The 19878-nt window shown below is 37.8% G+C and overlaps 2 protein-coding genes across 3 annotated transcripts in view; one reads left to right on the forward strand and one right to left on the reverse strand.

Annotated features, from left to right (window-relative positions):
- Window positions 1-12326, reverse strand: part of LOC137261325 (DENN domain-containing protein 2A-like) — an 80753-nt gene extending 68427 nt beyond the window's left edge. For both annotated transcript variants that reach the window (XM_067799062.1, XM_067799063.1), the window contains exons 1-2: window positions 12215-12326; window positions 1226-3165 (exon numbers count right to left, since the gene is read on the reverse strand). In XM_067799062.1, the coding sequence (XP_067655163.1) occupies window positions 1226-3031 (1806 nt within the window). In that variant the 5' untranslated portion in view covers window positions 3032-3165; window positions 12215-12326. The remainder of the gene's footprint in view (window positions 1-1225; window positions 3166-12214) is intronic.
- Window positions 12327-14103: 1777 nt separating this feature from the next.
- On the forward strand, window positions 14104-18451 carry LOC137262297 (large ribosomal subunit protein uL15-like). Its single transcript, XM_067800114.1, has 5 exons — window positions 14104-14180; window positions 15467-15530; window positions 16107-16182; window positions 17250-17421; window positions 18274-18451. The coding sequence occupies exons 1-5, from the start codon at window positions 14178-14180 to the stop codon at window positions 18400-18402; spliced, it is 444 nt and encodes a 147-aa protein (XP_067656215.1). The 5' UTR covers window positions 14104-14177; the 3' UTR covers window positions 18403-18451.
- Window positions 18452-19878: the final 1427 nt, after the last annotated feature.

Raw genomic sequence — 19878 nt, forward strand, 5'->3', positions numbered from 1 at the left:
TGGTTTCAACAGCTGTGCTGGACTGCATCCAAAGCGCATAGGCAGTGATTAGGTTTGTACGGCTTGAACCAGGAAGGCTACTCGTAAAAACACAGAAAGTGATGCAGTTAAGGATTATCGTTGTGGTTGAAGTTGGAGAACAAGAGATGTTTCTTGTGATTACAAGCAACTTGGGTCTGCAGTAATAAACATACACTAGTCCCATACTTGGTTGGAGATTTGTAAAGCAGGCTTTTAAGAAAGTGTAGCATTAGAAATACTAATTTCATTGTTAAAAATTGCTCAGCTTCAAAACTGAAAAGTTTCTGGAAATATAGAAACATATGTTGATTGGGATAAGAAGTCTCTGTCACAGACAAACCTCAGTGTCGGTTTTATTGTCACCTGTGTGTCTGCCTGACTGTCTGCTAATGACAATATGCAATACGCAACATCAATAACTGACCACATGCAATTTGAACTTAACACCTATCAAGCACTGATTTATGGTTTGTGCACCCCAGCTTTGTCTCTGTCACATTATGTAATTACAAAGACAGACATTTTTCCTGGATGACTGGATTGGACGGAAACCGGTGCAAACTCAGATTGTCTGTTTCAACTTCAAGTCCTGCTTTGTACTTGGACAAACAACCGTTTCCAGCCACGCAGAAGTTCACCATCTCAGTATTTGTTTATTGGATCGAATGCAAATGCAGAGAACATGTACTTACAAAACCCAACATCTCTACATACATTCTTTATGGAAAACAACTTCTGTTTTCTGTCTATGTTTTGGTAGAGATTCCATTTTACCGTTGTCACTCTTGCTTGACAACACAAGCTTATTAACATGTTTTTACACCAAAATACCATTAATGAATTGCATATATGATATGCTAGTTGTAAACTGATGTATCTTGATACAGAAGTTGTATCCCAATACAGTAGTTGTAAAACAATGCATTATGAACCTTGTATCATGATACAACGGTTAAAAATGAATGTACTATGAACCTTGTATCACAATACAAGGGTCCTAAATCAATGCATCATAATCCTTGAATCGTGAGACAGTTGTAAATCAAAGTACATGATCCTGGTATAGCGATACAGAAGGTGTAAATCAATGTATCATGATATTTGTATCAGAACACAATACTAAATTGCTGTATTGTTACACTTCCAGTGGGAGCAGAAGTGAACAGAAAACTAACAAAAGATCTAATCACGTATTCATACTCACAATCATGTCTGGGTCAAGAGACGTTTTCTTCACAAGTCCTCGCTTGACAAACTTGTTTGGAACTGCGTATCCTTCCTCATCCATTAGTGGCTCATAAATATCGTCCCGAAAACCTAAAGTCTCTGTCGGATCCATGTAAATTGGATCTCCTTTCATCAGTCCTGCATTGTACAAGTCATCCGAACTAAAACTTTTCCGTAATGGGAATCTCTGAACAGGTCTCTGAGTTAATTCATCCACCATTGACAACACCATGTTCTTGCTCTCAGGAACAGGGGGAAGATCATTCTTATGTATCACTGTGAAGTCACATTCATAGGCTAAGTTGTCCTCCATGTCAATTGGTGGTTTCTTTGGCGCTGGCGGACGTCCTCGTCGAGGATTAGTAGATGTGTTGATCATGTGATCGTTTGCTATGGAAAAAGGTCGCTGTTTTGGTGGTGGAGGTCTTGATGGAGGGTTACGTCGAACAGGATCCTCTTGAGACAAGGGTCGTTGTAGAAGTGATATGCGATCTTTGATTGACTTATATGTATCCTCCTCAGGTTTGTCCTTGGCATTCCCTGAAGTTACACTAGGATCATCTTTGGATACATGTGACTTACTGGTGTCTTTGGGCACAGGTTTAGCTACATGATGGACACGTTTATCTTTCTGTTTATCCTTCTGTTTATTTTGACCTTGAGTTTTATTTGGACCCTTTCCTTCTTTCACAGCCGCCTTCTTTTCAGTGCTTCCTTCATATAAGTCATTCTCAACCATCACAACCTCTTGAGACTTCTTCACCTTTGCCTTAATGTATTCATCATGCGCATGAGTTCGGGGAGGTTTTTTAGGTGGTGGAGGAAGTCCTCCATTTGTATTATCATTGGAAGGTGGGGGTAGGTCAGGGAGTGGGGGATTAGTGCGGGAGAAATTAAAGGGGGATACACCAGCATGAAGAGGGGAATGGGTTAACTCCCTAGCTGTCCCTATACTGTTTTGTCTACGAACTGCATGATGCTTTGGGGACTTATTAGGTGACTGAGTTTTCACTGGAGAACCTTCTGTGGGCTTCTTCTGGGGTGACTCAAATCGTTTCATCCTCTGAACCACTGGTAAAGAGTCTTCATCATCAGCATCACTACCATTGATTATTCTCTTTGGACTGTTGGGTTCAGATTTCCTACGGAGTTTCTCCTGTTCAATCTGTTCCCTTGACTTGTTTCGGTTTCTGGTTAGAGTCTCAGACACAGCTGGGTCACTTTTCCGGTCTCCTCCTTTGGCATCAGTCTGGTGGTTCAGAGATGGCTTATATCCAGCTTTCACTGGTGATGGTGGCACTGGTGGTTTCACCTTCTCATTCTCCTTATCGCTTCCCACACCCTGTTGCAGAGCATTGATCCTGCGAGTCACTGTTGGACTCAGCTTCTTTTTGGGCACAGCATAAGCTGGAGATGCTGTTGAGGACTCGGATGACACCTTCAGTTTTGTCAAGCCTGCCTTTTCCTCAACTTCAGCCTTTTTGTTTCCATATGATTTCAGCTGAGTCATTTTCTTGGGATCTGCATAGCTCTTTTCTACTGACTGTGGTTTCTGCCCTTTAGGAAGGGCAGGTTTAGCAGAAGTGATAGTTGGTTTTGCAGAGAGGGTAGGTTTCTGTCTCGGTGCAGGTTTGGGATGCTTTGTCACATCATCTGGTCCTTCAGTTTCCCGAGGCTTTTCCAATTCTTCATTGGTCTCTCCTGTTTCAAACATTTTCTTGATATCTTTCATCTTGCCTGCCGGCAAGTTTCTAACACTACTGCTCTGCGTGTTTTGATCCATTTACTTTGCTTGGTGGCTTAAATTGGTTTTGATGCAACCAGTCCTGGAGAAAGCTCATGAGAGCTTTCCCCCAACAGCACAGGACATAGTTCCTCTTTCATCTCAGCCACTGACGATAGCATGGACTGTAGCATCTGAAATGAAAAACAGTTTAAAGCAATTTGTTTGATTTCGTTAAACAATGCACTCAACAATATCCAAGCTATATGTTTGTGGTCTGTAAATGATCAAGTCTGGACCAGGTGAGGTGAGGTGAGCCGAGCACCAGGCAGGGACCAATAAGTACCATATTTTAATATCTTTCGGTATGACAGACGGGGATTGAACCCACAAACTCCTGCTCTCTGGACAGACACTCTTACCACTAAACCATGGAGACATGGCCAGGATAATCAAGGGATTAATGCCATGAGCATTATCTATGCAATTGGGACATGATGACATATAATTGTCAGTGTTAGTCGCCTCTTACCACAAGCATGGGCTGCTGAAGACCAACTATAACCTGGATCTTTATGGAACATTTGTATGCAAAAACTGGTACAACAAACTTTTGTCCTTCAACTCCTCCCAGTGTGGACTGGGTATCAACTTAGAATCTAGATATAATGAATTTGTCAAAAGACCTTCATAAGTTATTATTATTACTACTCGATTTTCGATTTTGGACCCTTGATTCGATCATTTTTTATCTGATTCTGCACACAAGTAAAAACATCTGATTTCATTAAACTCTAACTCTAAGAGTCATTATCATGAACTCCATCATCAGGTTGCCAATGTCAACAACAATTCACACTGGATAATTAGCCCTGCGTCAACCAATCAATATTATGTTTTCACTGTGTGGAAATAACTGAAATAGGATTTAAATATCAAAATAGCGATAGTGGTTTTCGAAAATCAAAAGTAGATCACCCCTAATGATTATCACCTTGCAGTTTCTGATAAAGAATATTTAACTGTAGTACAATATCTCTGTTACTATGTACAAGGTACCCTTCTCCTTCATCGGGTCAGCAAAGGAATGATGAAGATTGATGAATAAATTATCATGTCACAAATATCCAATAAAACAGGGCTTTGTTTCAAGTTGAACTGATCCCCGAATACATTTTGCATTTTTATCAAACTTAAGCTTTACTAGAAACTTTAAATAAAGGTACAATATACATGTAAATAATATCTGGCACAAATGCAAATAGGAAATATCTGAAAATTTCTGAGTATCACAAAGTTTCATCTGAATGCAAGTAAGAAAACAACATATTTTCGATTTGCATATTTCAATATGTATCATTTTCATGTCTGAACCGATAAATACTGATGCACTGGTTATTTTGCACATCCCTAAAGTTTATATATGACGGAAAAGAATGAACATTTTGTGATTTCATTACAAAGGAAAATAACAGTGGTGAATGAAAATCTGTGTAGATTTTAACTAAAATCAGTGTCAAAATGTCTCATAAACTTTTACCACATATGTCTTTTACCAAATACATCATTTTTCTGACAGAATATTACAAAATGTATTATTTGAAAAGTGTTATTCATAACACCACTGATACTGTCCTGTAACATTCTGCTTGTAACATATGTAAATTAGCACCTATCGGAAAATATGTTTTCCATTTAAACAACAGGACTTAACATCTTCAGACACAAAGAAAGTCCTAGATATCACACCTCATCAGGGTTTGGTTGTACCAGACACTTACAGCACTGGACAGTAAGTAAGGTGAACTAGCTTTGGCTGACATAGAAATGTAAACACACTTACAATGAACAGACACATGTTACAAAATGTTTTGGGGGAGCTGACCACTGTTCAATATGTGTACAACCAACTATGACCATAACCAACATGCCTGGCCCCTTCATGTTCATCATTATCACAGTGCTTCACAGTGTCTATTATTTTAATAGTTAATTTTAATACATATTCTACGTCGGTTATTTTAAATCCTACTTTATATGTAAATAAAATGGCTATTTACCATGAGTATCATCGTGACTTTGTCAAAGGACATTAATCCAGAACGCTCATGCAAGCAACTACAACTACACCAACTTCAAAAATTAACATGCTCCTTGTGTTTAAACACTGCTCTTGCCTCATGGACTTGAAACAACCTCTAGAACAAATAAGAAATTTGTCAGTGTGTAGTCAGGAATGATTGAGACAGTTTCCGTGTACACATGCACGTCAAATGTCTCACCTTGCTAACACTCAGTACATGCTTGGGGATTTACTGAAACCAGAGCAGAGGATGGTGTTTAGCACCAGTGTGCAGAAAATTACTGTTGCAATTCCTTAACTGAAATTATACAATTACAAACCATATCAACAGAATTGTGATGACTTTCTTGGGTATATGTATTTCACAGTTACAGGATCAATAATAGGTGGTTATTGTATAACTATACCCCATGCCGCAATATTTCAGCAGCTATATGGCCGCAGTCTGTAAGTTATTGTATCAAGGCCAGACAATCCAGTGACCTACATCATGAACATTGCTCTGCGCAATTTGGAACCGATGACATGTGTCAACCAAGCCAGCAAGGTTTGACCACCCAATCCCGTTAATGACCACTTACGACAAGCATGGGTTACTGAAGATCAATTATAACCCAGATCTTCACAATCACGATCAAACATCGCGAAGTAAATGTGTTACCATACCAATAAAGGAAATATTACTAAAAGAATTTTCATATCAATATTACACAAAACTTTTCTGATAAAATAAGTTTTAATTTACTCACACAAAACACAAAGTTAGTTCTTTATTTCTGGGTTGTTTCTAAATTATGTTCAGTGCATGGTCTAGTTAGGTATACATCAATTAATATGTCAACACTTGCCAATGATGTAAAACATATGCATTTCTTTGACACTTTTTTGACATTGTGCTCAAAGTTACTTCTCCAATATTTATTGATAATGAATCAATAGTTTGTCAGTAATTATCAATCTCTATGATCTACATTGCCAGTCATCCTTAAATAAGGATATGGCTGGAATGGTTCTATTTGAAATTGAATTGTTGAATGTTATTTTGAATAAGATTTCAAAGAGATTTAAACTTAAAAAATCTGAATTAGAACTTACTATCTTTCACCAGTACCCCATTAGCTTGACAAGGTTTCTTAAATAAGAATCCATCACACATCCTTGATGGTTTTTAGTACCATGGACAACCATAGATCATATCTGAGAAATCTTTTAATAATAATTTTCCGATTTTCTAAAAATGAAAATTATAAAAGGGTGAAGAGATATTTAGCAGGATCGCATCATGGCTCTAAGCTGGGAGATAAAATGACATGTTACAAATGAATGCTCCTACTCCAAAAATCGCCCACTTCTTGAAAGTGCTTGTGCAAACAAAAAAACAATAGCAATTAGGCTCATTAACAGTACTTGTGTATCTCTTGCAAGGCATTACAAAACAATAGGAAGCAATCACCATAAGTGAAGTGACAGGAAACAGCTGATCAGATCGGCACGTCATTTTGCAAATGATGACCGGACAGGATTAGAACCTTTTTTACATTATTATTTTGTTTAAATAGGTAAGTACAGAACTTAATATTGACTAAGGGCAAAGTAATCTGAAATAATGAAAACTGTATACTTCGATTTGTATTTTATTGATCATTATAACAGTGCTTCATAGTGTCTATACATGATTATATACAGTAACAGGCATTGACGAATCGCATTGACAACTTGCTTGGCAGTGGCGACAAATTTATACGTTGTGGTCAGAGTACACAATTCAGGTCGCTGTGTATTCTTTCCAGCCAGATCCAACTTGGCTGATCGTCACCAACAGGGTCGGTACAGAATTTCCAGACCAAAATTTAAGACTTTTTCATGGTTTTTTCTCGGCAAAATTAAGGCCAATAAGACAAGCAATTATATAAGTAAACCTATTAAAAAACTGAATAATGCAAAACCTTACCTAGACTGACATCAAGGCTTAAGACCAGTAGACTTTAAGGCAAAAATAGGTTTTCCAAGCTTTTTATGGATAAGTGCCCAAATTTCAGGCTTTTTCTAGATAGTACTAACCTTGACCAACCCATACTTGTCATATGAGCAGCAGGATCAGTCATGCTCTCACATTTGTTTAATGCAAGTCATCATATCCTAGTTGAATAGATGGATGCTTATAAGTCACTGGATTGTCTAGTCCACACTCACTTATTCACAGACCACCATCATGCAGGTGGAATAGTACTCAGTGAAGCATTAAACAACAAATGCACTGATTTTTATCACATGCATAACAATCTTTATATTATTACACAATGCCACTTAGAAAGTGGTCAAATGTAACAAAAACAGCAACACATAGAAAAACAATAAATTTTGAAATGATTCAGGATTGTAATGAAAATTTTTGAAATGAAAGATTTGGACTACATATTTATCATTTTATTTCTGCACGCACTTGTACAAAACCTGCTGCGGACACTGACTTCCTTAGTAAAGTACAGATTCTTGTATTCTTGAAATTCAAACCCACACCCTCAGAATCAGGCACCTAATCTCCAGTCAGCCACTACAACTTTCAAAAATTGGGAAGTGGGACAATTGATAGTCAACACAAGTAAAAGAATCTGTACTTTTACTATACTTTACTAAGAAAGTGTAGTCCCACATACAACATATGTTAAATCTTTATATTTTATGTTATTTTATCTTACTGCAAATAGTTTTGGCATTTTTGATGTTTGAAAATATACACACATGCCGCACATGAAACATAATCAGAGTAATTATTAATGTTATTAGTGTCAATGAATATTACTCAACTCAGCAATTATGGGAGGAAAATTAGAAATGAACAGACTGAACTTTGATGGTATTTCCAAATTTTTCACCATAAAAATGTCCATCAACCCTTGACTTGTACTTCCTCTTTGGATATCAGGTTTCTCAGTATAAATTTGAAGCATGACTTGTCTGAATTGAGCTGTGAATGAGTTGGCTTCAACTCATGAGGTCAAACACTAAACAGGATGTAAGTTATATTTATAGTGTGAAGATTGTCAAGATACCACCAGACAAGTTCCACTGACGGCACATGGTAGAAAATGCAGTCTGTGTCACATCTTTACAGTTTCATGGACAATCAAAAGCTAAAACATGTCAAATGTGTTGTTTTGAGGCTAAGATTCAGTATAACCTTTTTGTGATAAGGTATTTAGTCTTAAGTAATGACAGTAATGACATGACATTTTTTTAAAATCGTACGTACAATGGACAATCTTAATACATCTGCAGTAAAACAGACACACCTTTCTGGTGCCTGTTTGTGAATATATATACATGTATATATTCATGGAAAAAAGACCTGTGGATTTCTTGGGTAGAATAGGCCTTCAGCAACCCATGCTTGACATAAAAGGCAACTATGCTTGTCATAAGAGAAGACTAACATGATTGAGTGGTCAGGCTGGCTGACTTGGTTGACATGTCATCGGTTCCCAAATGCACAGATCAATGCTCACACTGTTCATCACAGGACTGTCTGGCCCAGACTCGCTTATATACAGACCGCCACCATATACCGGTAGCTGGAATATTGTTGAGTGTGGCATAAAACTAAACTCACTCACTCAGTTATGGAAACAAATATGGGATCACATGAAAGTACATTAATTTTTCCTTTAGTTATTTTCAGAATTTCACCCACAGTGCAATATTATAAATACTTTGTGAAGAAACCTGGAAAGAAATACAGAAACACTTGTATTTTCAAGTGTCCCCTTATTTGTTTCCATGAGTATATATCTACATAGTGTTAAATTACGAGTAATCATGAATTATTGTGGGATATGTTTATGAATCTGTGTGCTCAGTGTTCACTACAATAAATATCCCCAAAATGCTAAATACAGATAACCTCAGATACATCTGAAATATTCGTAATACATATCAGTAATACAAAGTCATACACTTATGTTAGTGAATATGAAGAATGAAGAATTCTACAAATGAAAATAAGTTTGAATAGCCTCTCAACAAAAGCTGTAAGGGTTTTTCTCCACTTGTCCCATGAACACTACCAACAAATTTCCATTTGAGGTACTTAGCTTTTGGTAAAGTACAGTTATATTAGTAAATTACTTTGCATCTTGGTTACTGTGCCACAAAAAATTGTACCCACACTTGCAAAGTCAGGCATCTAATCACCATCACACTAAGAGCAATCTAACCCACTCTGCCACTCTTATACATTTGACAGTAATGTTATCACTGGTCATTTAGATACATTAACTTGAATAATTGCCGCCCTAATGCCTATATGAATACCAAAACAATATCTTTCAAAGACACACTGACTCAATAATCACAAGGATACTATGAGCACAAAATGTAAGGTCACTGGTAAAATTCTGAACTGTGGCATTCTAATCATGCTTACAGACATTCAAGATTGTAGTTTGTTGTTTCTCTGGCAACTGCTTGGCACTAAGGGAATGAAACAAGGGATGGTTAATTCAGAGTCATTATACTATGACAGTGTTGATATTCATGTTAAATGGTGGCATGGCAACTCACTGGATTAGCACTACAAAACCAGGATTAGCATGAACCAGTACAAGACAGCACTATGCACAGAAAAGTCATTGCACCTCATCTGAGACATTAAAGGGGCACTGATGCGGAGCAGTTTCCGTGGACTGGTGTAAACTTTTGTTATTGTTTTTCTCCCGTGAGCACCCGGATGATATCCCAGAATTCGTGACTGGTTCGTGACCTCTGCTGCGCGTTCCGTAAGCGCAATTGATAGTTTAATTGTAGTCAGATCAACTTAGGTGAAGTCAATTTTACTTCATAACAAATGTATTATGAAAACAAATGAAACACTTTGAAGGTTAATCATCTGCCAGTGGTAGAAATGGTAATAAACTATTAGGACGGAAAAATAACGAAGCCAATGTACGTCTCTATATTTTCTCTCATAACCCTAATTAGTTTATTGTCATATTTGTATGATTCTGAAAATTAATAAAAGAACACACGATCTGCTTATACTCATAGTAAATTTCTAACATAACAGCAACATTTATACATTGTATAGACTGCCACTGTGGATCCTATTTCACACACATACGCGATCTAGTGTGTGTTTTCTGTCATACAGATTCTGCTGAATGCTACAACAAATAAATTAAAACAAAATGCAAATAATGAATGTAAAACAGACTAATTTTATAGCAACAATGTCAGGCTACTACCTTGTTCAGGAATGTATCCATCAATATCCACATAAAAGAAATCGTATTCCATTCATCTGCAGCTGGTAAATAATCCTGCTCTGTGTCGCGTGTCTTACAACTGTCTAGTTTGCGAAAAAGTAACACATCGTTTCACGTCTTTCGTTGGTGAAAACCAGATAAACCTCTCATTGGTCACCCAAGATAGCACACCTGGCAAACTAATTGTATGATGTCCACTATTCTAAGTAATTTAGTTAACCAATAATGAGCAATCAATCAATCAACGCAAGGGTGGTTTATTCTTTGAAGGGAGGATGTTGTTTTTGCACTCGCTCTTTACGACAGGGTGTCGTCATCTACACACACTGCCTTTTGACAAATCCGCTAGAAGATAAAAGTAATTAATCAATCAGTGTGTTATCGGTTAATCCTTTGATCGATGTTTGTTTTTGTAACTCAGCTGATAAACCCTCTTGCATCACTTACATGCACATATTACATAACATACAATACATTTGCCATTACAGACCTTAATTTACAATGCTGAGTATTTACTCCAGACAGGAGAAATGCCAAATGGGAACCTTTGTTGAGTAACCGAAGTGGTGTTACTACTAATTATACCTGTTATATAAATTCATTAATTGACCATCCAGAGAATTATGACAAATAACACGTGTAGGTTTACACCATCAAATGCGAGTTACAGCAAGGAAGATGTAATCTCTGTGTCGCATGCAGCCTGAAAACACCTATGGGCCGAAACTGTTTTGAGGATACCAACGGAACTTCGTTACATAAGGAATACACACAGGCATTTGCTGTGAACTTGGGTACATAGGTGAAATAAGGTTTTTTTTACGTAAGAATATTTTCCAGTTTCTCTACCAAAGGCAAAGTCATCGTTGTTTGTTTACGAATTCAAATAAATCAACTGTGTGTTTTTATTATCATAAATAATAGACCAGGGTAGCTACCATAGCTACCAAAATTTACGTATGATATTTGCTATCACAGCTGAACCAACACTCAAAACTACCTATATATATATAAAGCGTTGCAATCTTCCGTACTGAAACAAATGGCTTGCTACGAGTCGTAGACATCATATTTTCATGTAACATGATTAAATATCGAGGTTAAAAACACAGAAATAGGATTAAATTGGACCAGTAACTATACCATCCAAGCATCCGAAAAGAATTACACTGCTGGGATATTTGGTTACGATCAGACAAGGGATACCATGGATATTTTTCAACAAATGGCATATGATGGGCATCCGGCCTCCTGACTGTTTAGGTGAAGAAATTCTGCTAATATGGACAGGAGCTCAGTTCCTTTGTCCGTCACGGTCGAAGGAGCGGGCGCTGACCAATTTGCGGTTTGGTTTCGTAATTCGACCGTTGGCGAGAAACATTATTCGCTCCGCATCAGTGCCCCTTTAAGCATGACAATGAATCCACGTCCAAGCAAACACACTGTTTCATATTTGCAACCAGAAAAGGAAGCCTTGCCTAAACATATTTATCCTGGAGACATCATTTTTCGCTTGGATAACACACACGTGCAACGGATCCATAGCATCAGTACCAGCTCCAGTCAGTTGCTCCATGTCAGGTGTCAATATTCAACTACAGGTTATTGATTAATTGTATCACGAGAAATATGTGATCCCTACATGAAAACTAAAATATTGAATGAGCATCAAATGTTGCTATTCTACCTCATCTTTGTCTAACGTTTAACAAACCAAAGCTAATAGCAAATCATCGTTTCAGCTCAGCTGTCAACTGTTACTGTTCGTTAATAACCAATCTCGGCCAATCTCATTTGGAGTGTTTTGAAAACGGGGGTGAGACAGGGTTGTCAGAGCGTAGAATTCGAACGCCATGTGTGGAGAATGGCATTATTAATGAATATCAAATAACAACCTACTCAGCCAAAACGTCAGCATATTTCTTCCTCCTTGATCCATAACAATCTGAAGTGAATTCTACTTCCTATTTTCGCTAGGGGACCCCACTCATCTGTCAACATTTCGATAACTTCCGGTTTAAATCGAGTGATTCCGTAAACTTCCGGTAGTTCCATACACATTCCCTAACAACCAGCAACAAAAGTTACGGTCGTCTGATGGAAGAATAAACTACAAGCAGGTTCACCAGATTAACCCCGTTATATTTAAGATTTTACTTATTCGTATAATAATTACAGTGTTTATTTATGAAAGAGCAATCAGCGCGTGTCCAAATTAAATGAAGACAGTATAAAACAGGCATAATTAGTTATGTTTTATTCTAAATTTGGGATGAGTCAATACATCTCTGGATTTCATAATTTCAGATGCTGAAAATATCAACTTGACACTGCTCCGTCTGTTTCCTTATGTGTCGATATTTCTGACCAAACTACACATAGCTAACAATGATAATCCCTTGGGAACAGTTTTACAAGAGACAATTTGCACTTAAAAGTAAACAATTCCTTTGATTGGTGGAAAATTTGAAGATTTGACGTTAGAATGATTTACCGAACTTCGAAATCCAAACCGGATTCGAACCAGTTGGATCACAGACAGCGGCGTTTAGCTACCCGAGCCAATCGTAACCGTCCGTAGAAAGTGATGAGGACAATTTGTAAGTAATCTTAATCAGATAATCCAGTCATCCTGAGATATGGTCTACGCACTTTGGCATATGATGTCAAGCGTTAACCAAGTCAACCAGTTTGACCACCCGGTCCCGCTAGTCGCATATTACGACACGAATTAGTGTGAAAACAAAACAAACATTGAATATAATGAGTGTAATATATGTCCTAAATTCATGTCTCACATTCATTTTAAAGTAAGAAGCACTATATTTTTATTTCACCAAACGCACGTAATTTCTCTGAAAAATGAAGCCGTTTTTTCGTGTTATACAAAATCGTGCACAGTGCCACGAGTCACCGAGTTTAGGTTTACTCCACACTAAGCAATATCCCAGCTTTATGGTGGTGATCTGTAAATAATCGAGTCTGCATCGGACAATCAAGTGATCAACAACATGAGCACCGATCTGCGCAATTGGGAACCGATGACATGACTCAACCAAGTTAGCGAGCCTGACCACCCGATCCCGTTTGTCGCCTCCTACGACAAGCACAAAAGCCTCTTTATGGCAAGCATGGGTTGCTAAAGGCCTGTTCTACCCCATACCTTCTAGGGTCAGTGTACAATGGAGAACCAGGAAGCCCAATATTTGCGGGAAGCCATCGAACGCTAAAAGAATTAAAATTAGCTTCAAACCACTTTTGATGGTGATTTTGTACCAAATCATTCCATAATATTATGAGAAAAAGATATCATACATTCATAGACAGAAAGGAAACGCGTAAAAACCATTTCATCAAGAGGAAATGGAGTTCTAATTTATGCACTCACTGGAGTCAAAACGTATTGACAATCACTTGCGCCATAAATGTACTGATTAGTGGTCACAGAAGCATATGCTTTTTTAAAAAATCTTGTAATTACGACGACTTTTTAAAAACAATTTAGTAATTACGACTTTTTAAAAAAAATCTCGTACTTACGACTTTTAATCTCGTAATTACGACTTTCCAAAACACAAATTTCAGATACGGATTTGACCCTAACAGGCTTTTGTAGATATACAAATACCAGGTTAGGAATGCTTATTCAGTGGTATTGTTTTGATGGCTCAATAACTACTTTTGTATATGGACTTCGCGGGCAGACACAGTAGGTAAACATATTCTCATCCAGCCGGGCTAACATAACCGCGAGAGCCCAACAACGCTTGTCGAATGATTCCCCTACTGTAAATAGCTGTTTGGAAAACACCACATTACGAATCCTATTTCCGCTTCCGTCCTCTTTCACTGATCCACCATCATGGTATGTGAACCTTGGTCAAACTGAAATTGTATCGGCACGTAGCGATTGAATCTGGCGCTAGAAAATATCAACAAGGGCTGTATGTTGTGAAATAAAAGTTACTTGTTCATACAGAGGATATATTTTACGACCTGATGCAAACAATTAAGCTTAATACTGTACACAACATTGTACGTGTGTGCGCGATACGTTGTCAGTATACGGAATATTTTCAGCCGGTGGTTTGAAATAGAATGCGTTTTTAAAGTTTATGCTGTTTGTTACAGCGTGTTTATTTTACCGATTGTTAACATTTTACATTATTGTGCTTTTGCATGAGTTGAAACTCACCAGAACACACGTACCTGACAAGGTTTCAAATGTGACCGGTTGGCCAAATTAGATATAGCCTTCTGTGTATACCAACTATCACAAACTGAATGTATGCATAGACCAACCAGTCATGTGAAAATGTGTTTAAAGTCAATTTAAATATGTGTAGTAAAGTCTGCCATTCATGTCAGGGCCCATGTCCGATACTGTAGTTAAGGAGTACATTGTACAATCAAGCATTGCCGTGCATTTTCTGCTGTGCTGTTACTGATCCTCAGTACAAAGTTCATTTGTTTGGAGTTGGTTGTTACAGTCCTTCATATTGAAGCCAGAGTTGTTGGCAACCCATAGCTCATTTCTATATTGTACTGTCCTCTATAGATACATTGTTTTATGTCTATTCATTAGTTTTAAATTCTTCTCTGTGATGTTCTAGTTAGTTTTACTGTCCTTCGTTGGCAGGGTTTTACAATGTATGTGCTATTATTCATTTGTATTTTTATAACTAATCGTTCTCGTCACTATATGGCTGCAATATTGCCGATGTGACGTTAAATATTAACTCACTCTCTCTCACTCATATTGAAGCCAAAGCAGTCTATGTGAGAAGATTGTGTTTGCTTCTTGTTTCAATATCAGTTCATAGATTTACATAACAATTATTGATGCGATGACCACCAAACCTCTGATGGTTGTACCCTGGGAAAACCTGCCCATATACCTGCTTCTGTTTCATCAGAAATATATCCCTCATTTTACAAGGATGATTTTTGGCATGTTGTTTTAATTTTATCTTAACAATATTAAGACATTCAACCTCTTAAAATGCCATTCGAAGAAATTCTCTCCTCTTAGTTTGTGTACTAGGTGCATAGTACTCTATTGTGTGGAACTATGATGTACATAAGCCATAGCTTGAGTGTTGCTAGTTGGATGTGCATGTTATGAATTGAGACGGTGAATTTCTATTATAGACCACCTCGAAGAAGAAGACCAGGAAGCTTAGAGGCCATGTTAGTCATGGACATGGACGTATCGGTGAGTTTGAGCACCTGCATTCAACTTGCAACAAATGAATGCAACGATCTGACCTTGAAACATGATCCAGTTCATAATTTTAAAGGTCTTTTGAGAAAATATATTATTCATATGAATTGATGAAATTGGGAAGCGTGGTGTAAAGTTTAGATTAAAATTTTTTACAAGAGCTTTGTTTCTTGTCAAGAATTTGGCTCATTTGATATTGAGCTACGTACATTTCTGTGCATGGTTGCAATTCATATATACTGGACAGAGTATGTTAGGGATATTGGTGTTTGTATGATTGATATTTCATCTTGTGTCACTGAATAAGTAGATAATTATTTATAATTTCAAAATTGACATATATCTTTTTCCAGTATGTTTGTGTCTACGGGACACACAATTCTGCATCATGTAAAGACCCTTTTAAACTCCTTGACAATTAATACTTTTAGTTACTCATCTGAAAAAATTTTAAGAGGTAGGTACAGCTCTCAAACGTGTGGCACATGAGATGTGAATAACGAAGTGATGTAAAACATAAATTACCATTTATTTACGGTTGATCATCCCACACACATCTATTTGCAGGCAAACACAGAAAGCATCCTGGAGGTCGAGGAAATGCTGGTGGACAACATCATCACAGAATTAACTTTGACAAATAGTGAGTTGTATACAAAGAACTATGTATATGAAAACTCGCATAGAACCATCTGGGTCATTGCTAGTTGCCATGGTTTGGTAGTGCTCTCATGAGGCTATGTAGTAATGGGTCACTGCATATGAAGTGTTGTTATATAGATGTGCAGTCATGTTCTGAGGTATTATTTCGATGGCCAGCGCATCTGTGAACATTATGACTCAAATAGATCCCATCCGTCTCACATGAAAGGTGCTTCAAACATTTTGTCAGGTTCAGTGATATTTTTGATAGTTTGTTTGCATTATGACATGGTGTGCTGATGTCTTTAATGTATGGCCGAGGCACAGTTACACAGCATACTGGGATGGACCAGATGATAGGGCTTAGTGAACATCGTTAACTTGCTTACATATAATGCTAATACTTGTCCATTTCTTTTTCTACACCTGAATTCCTTTGTGTATTAACAGCTAGAATCAGTCCTCAGCAGCCCATTATTGAAAGGGGTGATCTAAAGGGATTTCACATGCTATATCACTTAACATTATGCTTAGCTAATAGCAACCCCACTGCGTACTATGAAGAGCAGTTGGGTTAGCATTTCATGGACCTGTGAAGATCTGGGATAGAATTATCAGTAACCCATGCTTGTCATAAGAGGCGACTATCGGGATCGGAGGGTCAGGCTCAGGCTCATGAGCTTCGTTGATACTTGTCATCAGTTCCCAGTATCGCAGATCAGTGTTCGTGATGTTGATCACAGGATTGTCTGGTCAAGACTATTTACAGACAGCTGCCATATAGCTGGAATATTGCTGATTGCAGCATAATGTTAAACTTGCTAGCATCTCTTGGATTGAGTGGTCTTGTACTGTTGTTTGTGTCATCATACCTAGACGGGTTTCATTTCATACAATATAAATCACTGGAATGTTATTATCTGGCTTAGATTAGTGTTATCTAAAGGCCTCCATCATATAGCCTGGATATTATTTATTGCAGCTTGGAATAGACGTGAATACTGTTTCATTCAATTATTCGAAGTCCATTCCATTGAACACAGATTAATTTGAAGGTTTCATTTCCAGCCATCCAGGTTACTTTGGAAAGGTTGGTATGAGGTACTTCCACAAGACCAACCAAAAGTTTTACTGCCCGACCATCAACCTGGACAAGCTGTGGTCCCTGGTATCAGAACAGACGCGTGTGCGTTATGAGACCAAGAAAGATGTGGCTCCTGTCATCGATGTTGTCCGTGCTGTAAGTGTGTTTCTCCTTGGGTTAAATCGATTTGAAAAGGTAGTCCATCTAACCTTCCTTCAGGCGGCAGTGGAGTAGCTGGTGTTTGAGCATGTGCTCATCACGACATATACCCAGGCTCAATTCCCCACATGGGTGCAATGTGTGAAGCCCATTTCTGGTTTTCCCGGGCCATGATATAGCTGAAATTTATGCAAAAGGTAGCATGAAACTCACTGTAAACCTCTTCCAAGAGAGCTGAAAGTCACTGGGTGGATATCCTTTAACATAAGGATTATCATAAGAGGATTGTACTTTGTGCTTATTTTGTACCGCAACGTGCTTTCTTGGTGCACTAATATTAACATGGAGCACTGTCCAGGTACAGGTGGGTCATGTCTTGGCATCCATAAGTTTATATATGAAACGCAAGCAAGTTAAACTCCAAACTATGTAGGTCTTTGAAAAATAACAAATAGCCTAACTTGATGGAAAGTTTTAAAAAGGTAAGTGGCCTCATACCAGTAATTAGAATTGTATGGCTGACAAGTCAGAGCAATTTGACATGACCCATAATATTTCCTGAATGGCCCACACAACTGTGGGCTGGTGTGCCATGGGTCCACGTTGTGGACAGGCTGGAATGAACACTTAACGGTTACCATGGCTTTCAGCATAAAGGGCTTTATGCAAGAACCATTTTTTCATGTTAAGACTTGCTCAGGAATTAGTGGTTCATTTTGTGCATCAAATTAGAAATTTATTTATGTACAACAGGCTGATCCCCATGTACTTTGTATGTGTCCACAGTCTGTTGTATTGTTACTGGTTTGATATATTCCACTTACCCCTTCTAACTTATTTTTTTGCCAGGGTTACTTCAAAGTCCTAGGAAAAGGAGTCCTCCCTAAGCAGCCTGTTATAGTCAAGGCCAAGTTCTTCAGCAAGTCTGCAGAGACCAAGATCAAGAAGGTCGGGGGAGCTTGTGTTCTTATGGCATAACATGGTTGTACAAAAAAAAAATATTAAAAAAAAGTGAAGAAATTCCAAATGCTTGTTTGTTGATTGTACTAGTACATATCATTATGAGAAAGAAATATATGTTCAGGAGTGTAGCTGAGAATACATGGTGGGCATTGGAACATTTTTGCCTCAGATTATTTTGAAAAAGGGAATAGAGTTTTTAATTATTTTTATTTTATCAGAGACCCCTTTCTCAAAGCTTTAAGGTGATCGTCAGTCACGAGGGTAATGTTAGTGCAGTGCTAAAGAATGGGAGTTTAGATTAGCCTTTGTAAAGGTTGCTTCATGTTAGTTCAGAGGAAAGTTTACAGTTTTGGAGATTTTGGTACTTAAGTGCTCAAGTGCTCAAGTGCTCTCAAAGCCAAGAACAACCAGTGTATATCTTGGATTCAAGGAACACAAGTCTCTGGCTGGTGAAAAGGGGCTGGGTGAAAATTGTGTAGTTTGTTGCAGAAGTTACGTCTGCAAAGAGGAATTTACTTTGGAAGTCAAGTGATCACATGTTGAACATTCGCAGAGATGCAAACCCATCTGATTTAAAGGTATGCGTTACAAAAACACACCTCACAAAATATGGGACTACTACCGCTAAATGTAAACTTTTGAAAATAAAATAAATTGAAATACCAAGAAGCATACGTATCACAATAAATTTCAACCTGTTGTATTCAGTATCAAGCTGCATGTGGATGCTTACTGCTGATTTAGGTGAGTGCAATATTAATGACAAGTTCTTGGACTACATATTTTTTATTTTATATGAAAATTCTTTGGAAAAATTCAGTAGACATTTTGGCCCCAAAATTATTTTTTGCATGGGTGTTTGGCCAAAATACTACTCTGCAAATGAGGTAAACATTTGCCTCACTGCAAAGTGTTGAAAATTGCTCACTATTCATTTTTGTGCCCGCAATCGACCTTCCAGCACAAAAGTACTGCCGGAAAGAGAAAAAAATAGCTGGGTTTTTTTGCATTTATATCTGCAGTGAAAGTAGTTTATATATGAAAGGATGAAATATCAGTGAAACTATGTTCGGTCTAGCTACAGTCGCACGGGTAGTGAGATAAACCTAGAAAAAGGAGATTAGTGTTAATGATCAATACGGTTTTTTGTCTAAGTCTATAGCGACACATAGAACAGACCATAGCTTTATGCATAGTTAAGAATAGATACAGTTAAAAATGTAGCGACCATGGACTCCCATTATCAGCATTCACAGGTACGGCTTTTGATGTGGATACGGTAATTGCTAATGTCGACAAGTAGTTCACGCACGGTAACGACAGGGGGAACCTTTGTTCAGATATGACAGGGTATATCATCATACAATCGTTGCCGTCCTGAAACAAACGGGGAGGGGGGGATCGTCGTCTCAAGAGCAACACCAGGGCGCAAACACAAATCAGCTTTGACAAGGTTGTCATAAGGAGTACAGTATGTACGTTGTATGACAG

The sequence above is a fragment of the Haliotis asinina genome, chromosome 14 (genome assembly GCF_037392515.1).
Source record: "Haliotis asinina isolate JCU_RB_2024 chromosome 14, JCU_Hal_asi_v2, whole genome shotgun sequence".
Lineage (NCBI taxonomy): Eukaryota > Metazoa > Mollusca > Gastropoda > Lepetellida > Haliotidae > Haliotis > Haliotis asinina.

Excerpts from the sequence above, each read along its gene's own strand:
- LOC137262297 (XM_067800114.1), top strand. Across the intron at positions 15,531-16,106 it reads TCATGGACATGGACGTATCG|GCAAACACAGAAAGCATCCT; the intron begins GTGAGTTTGAGC and ends ATCTATTTGCAG. Across the intron at positions 16,183-17,249 it reads AGAATTAACTTTGACAAATA|CCATCCAGGTTACTTTGGAA; the intron begins GTGAGTTGTATA and ends TTTCATTTCCAG.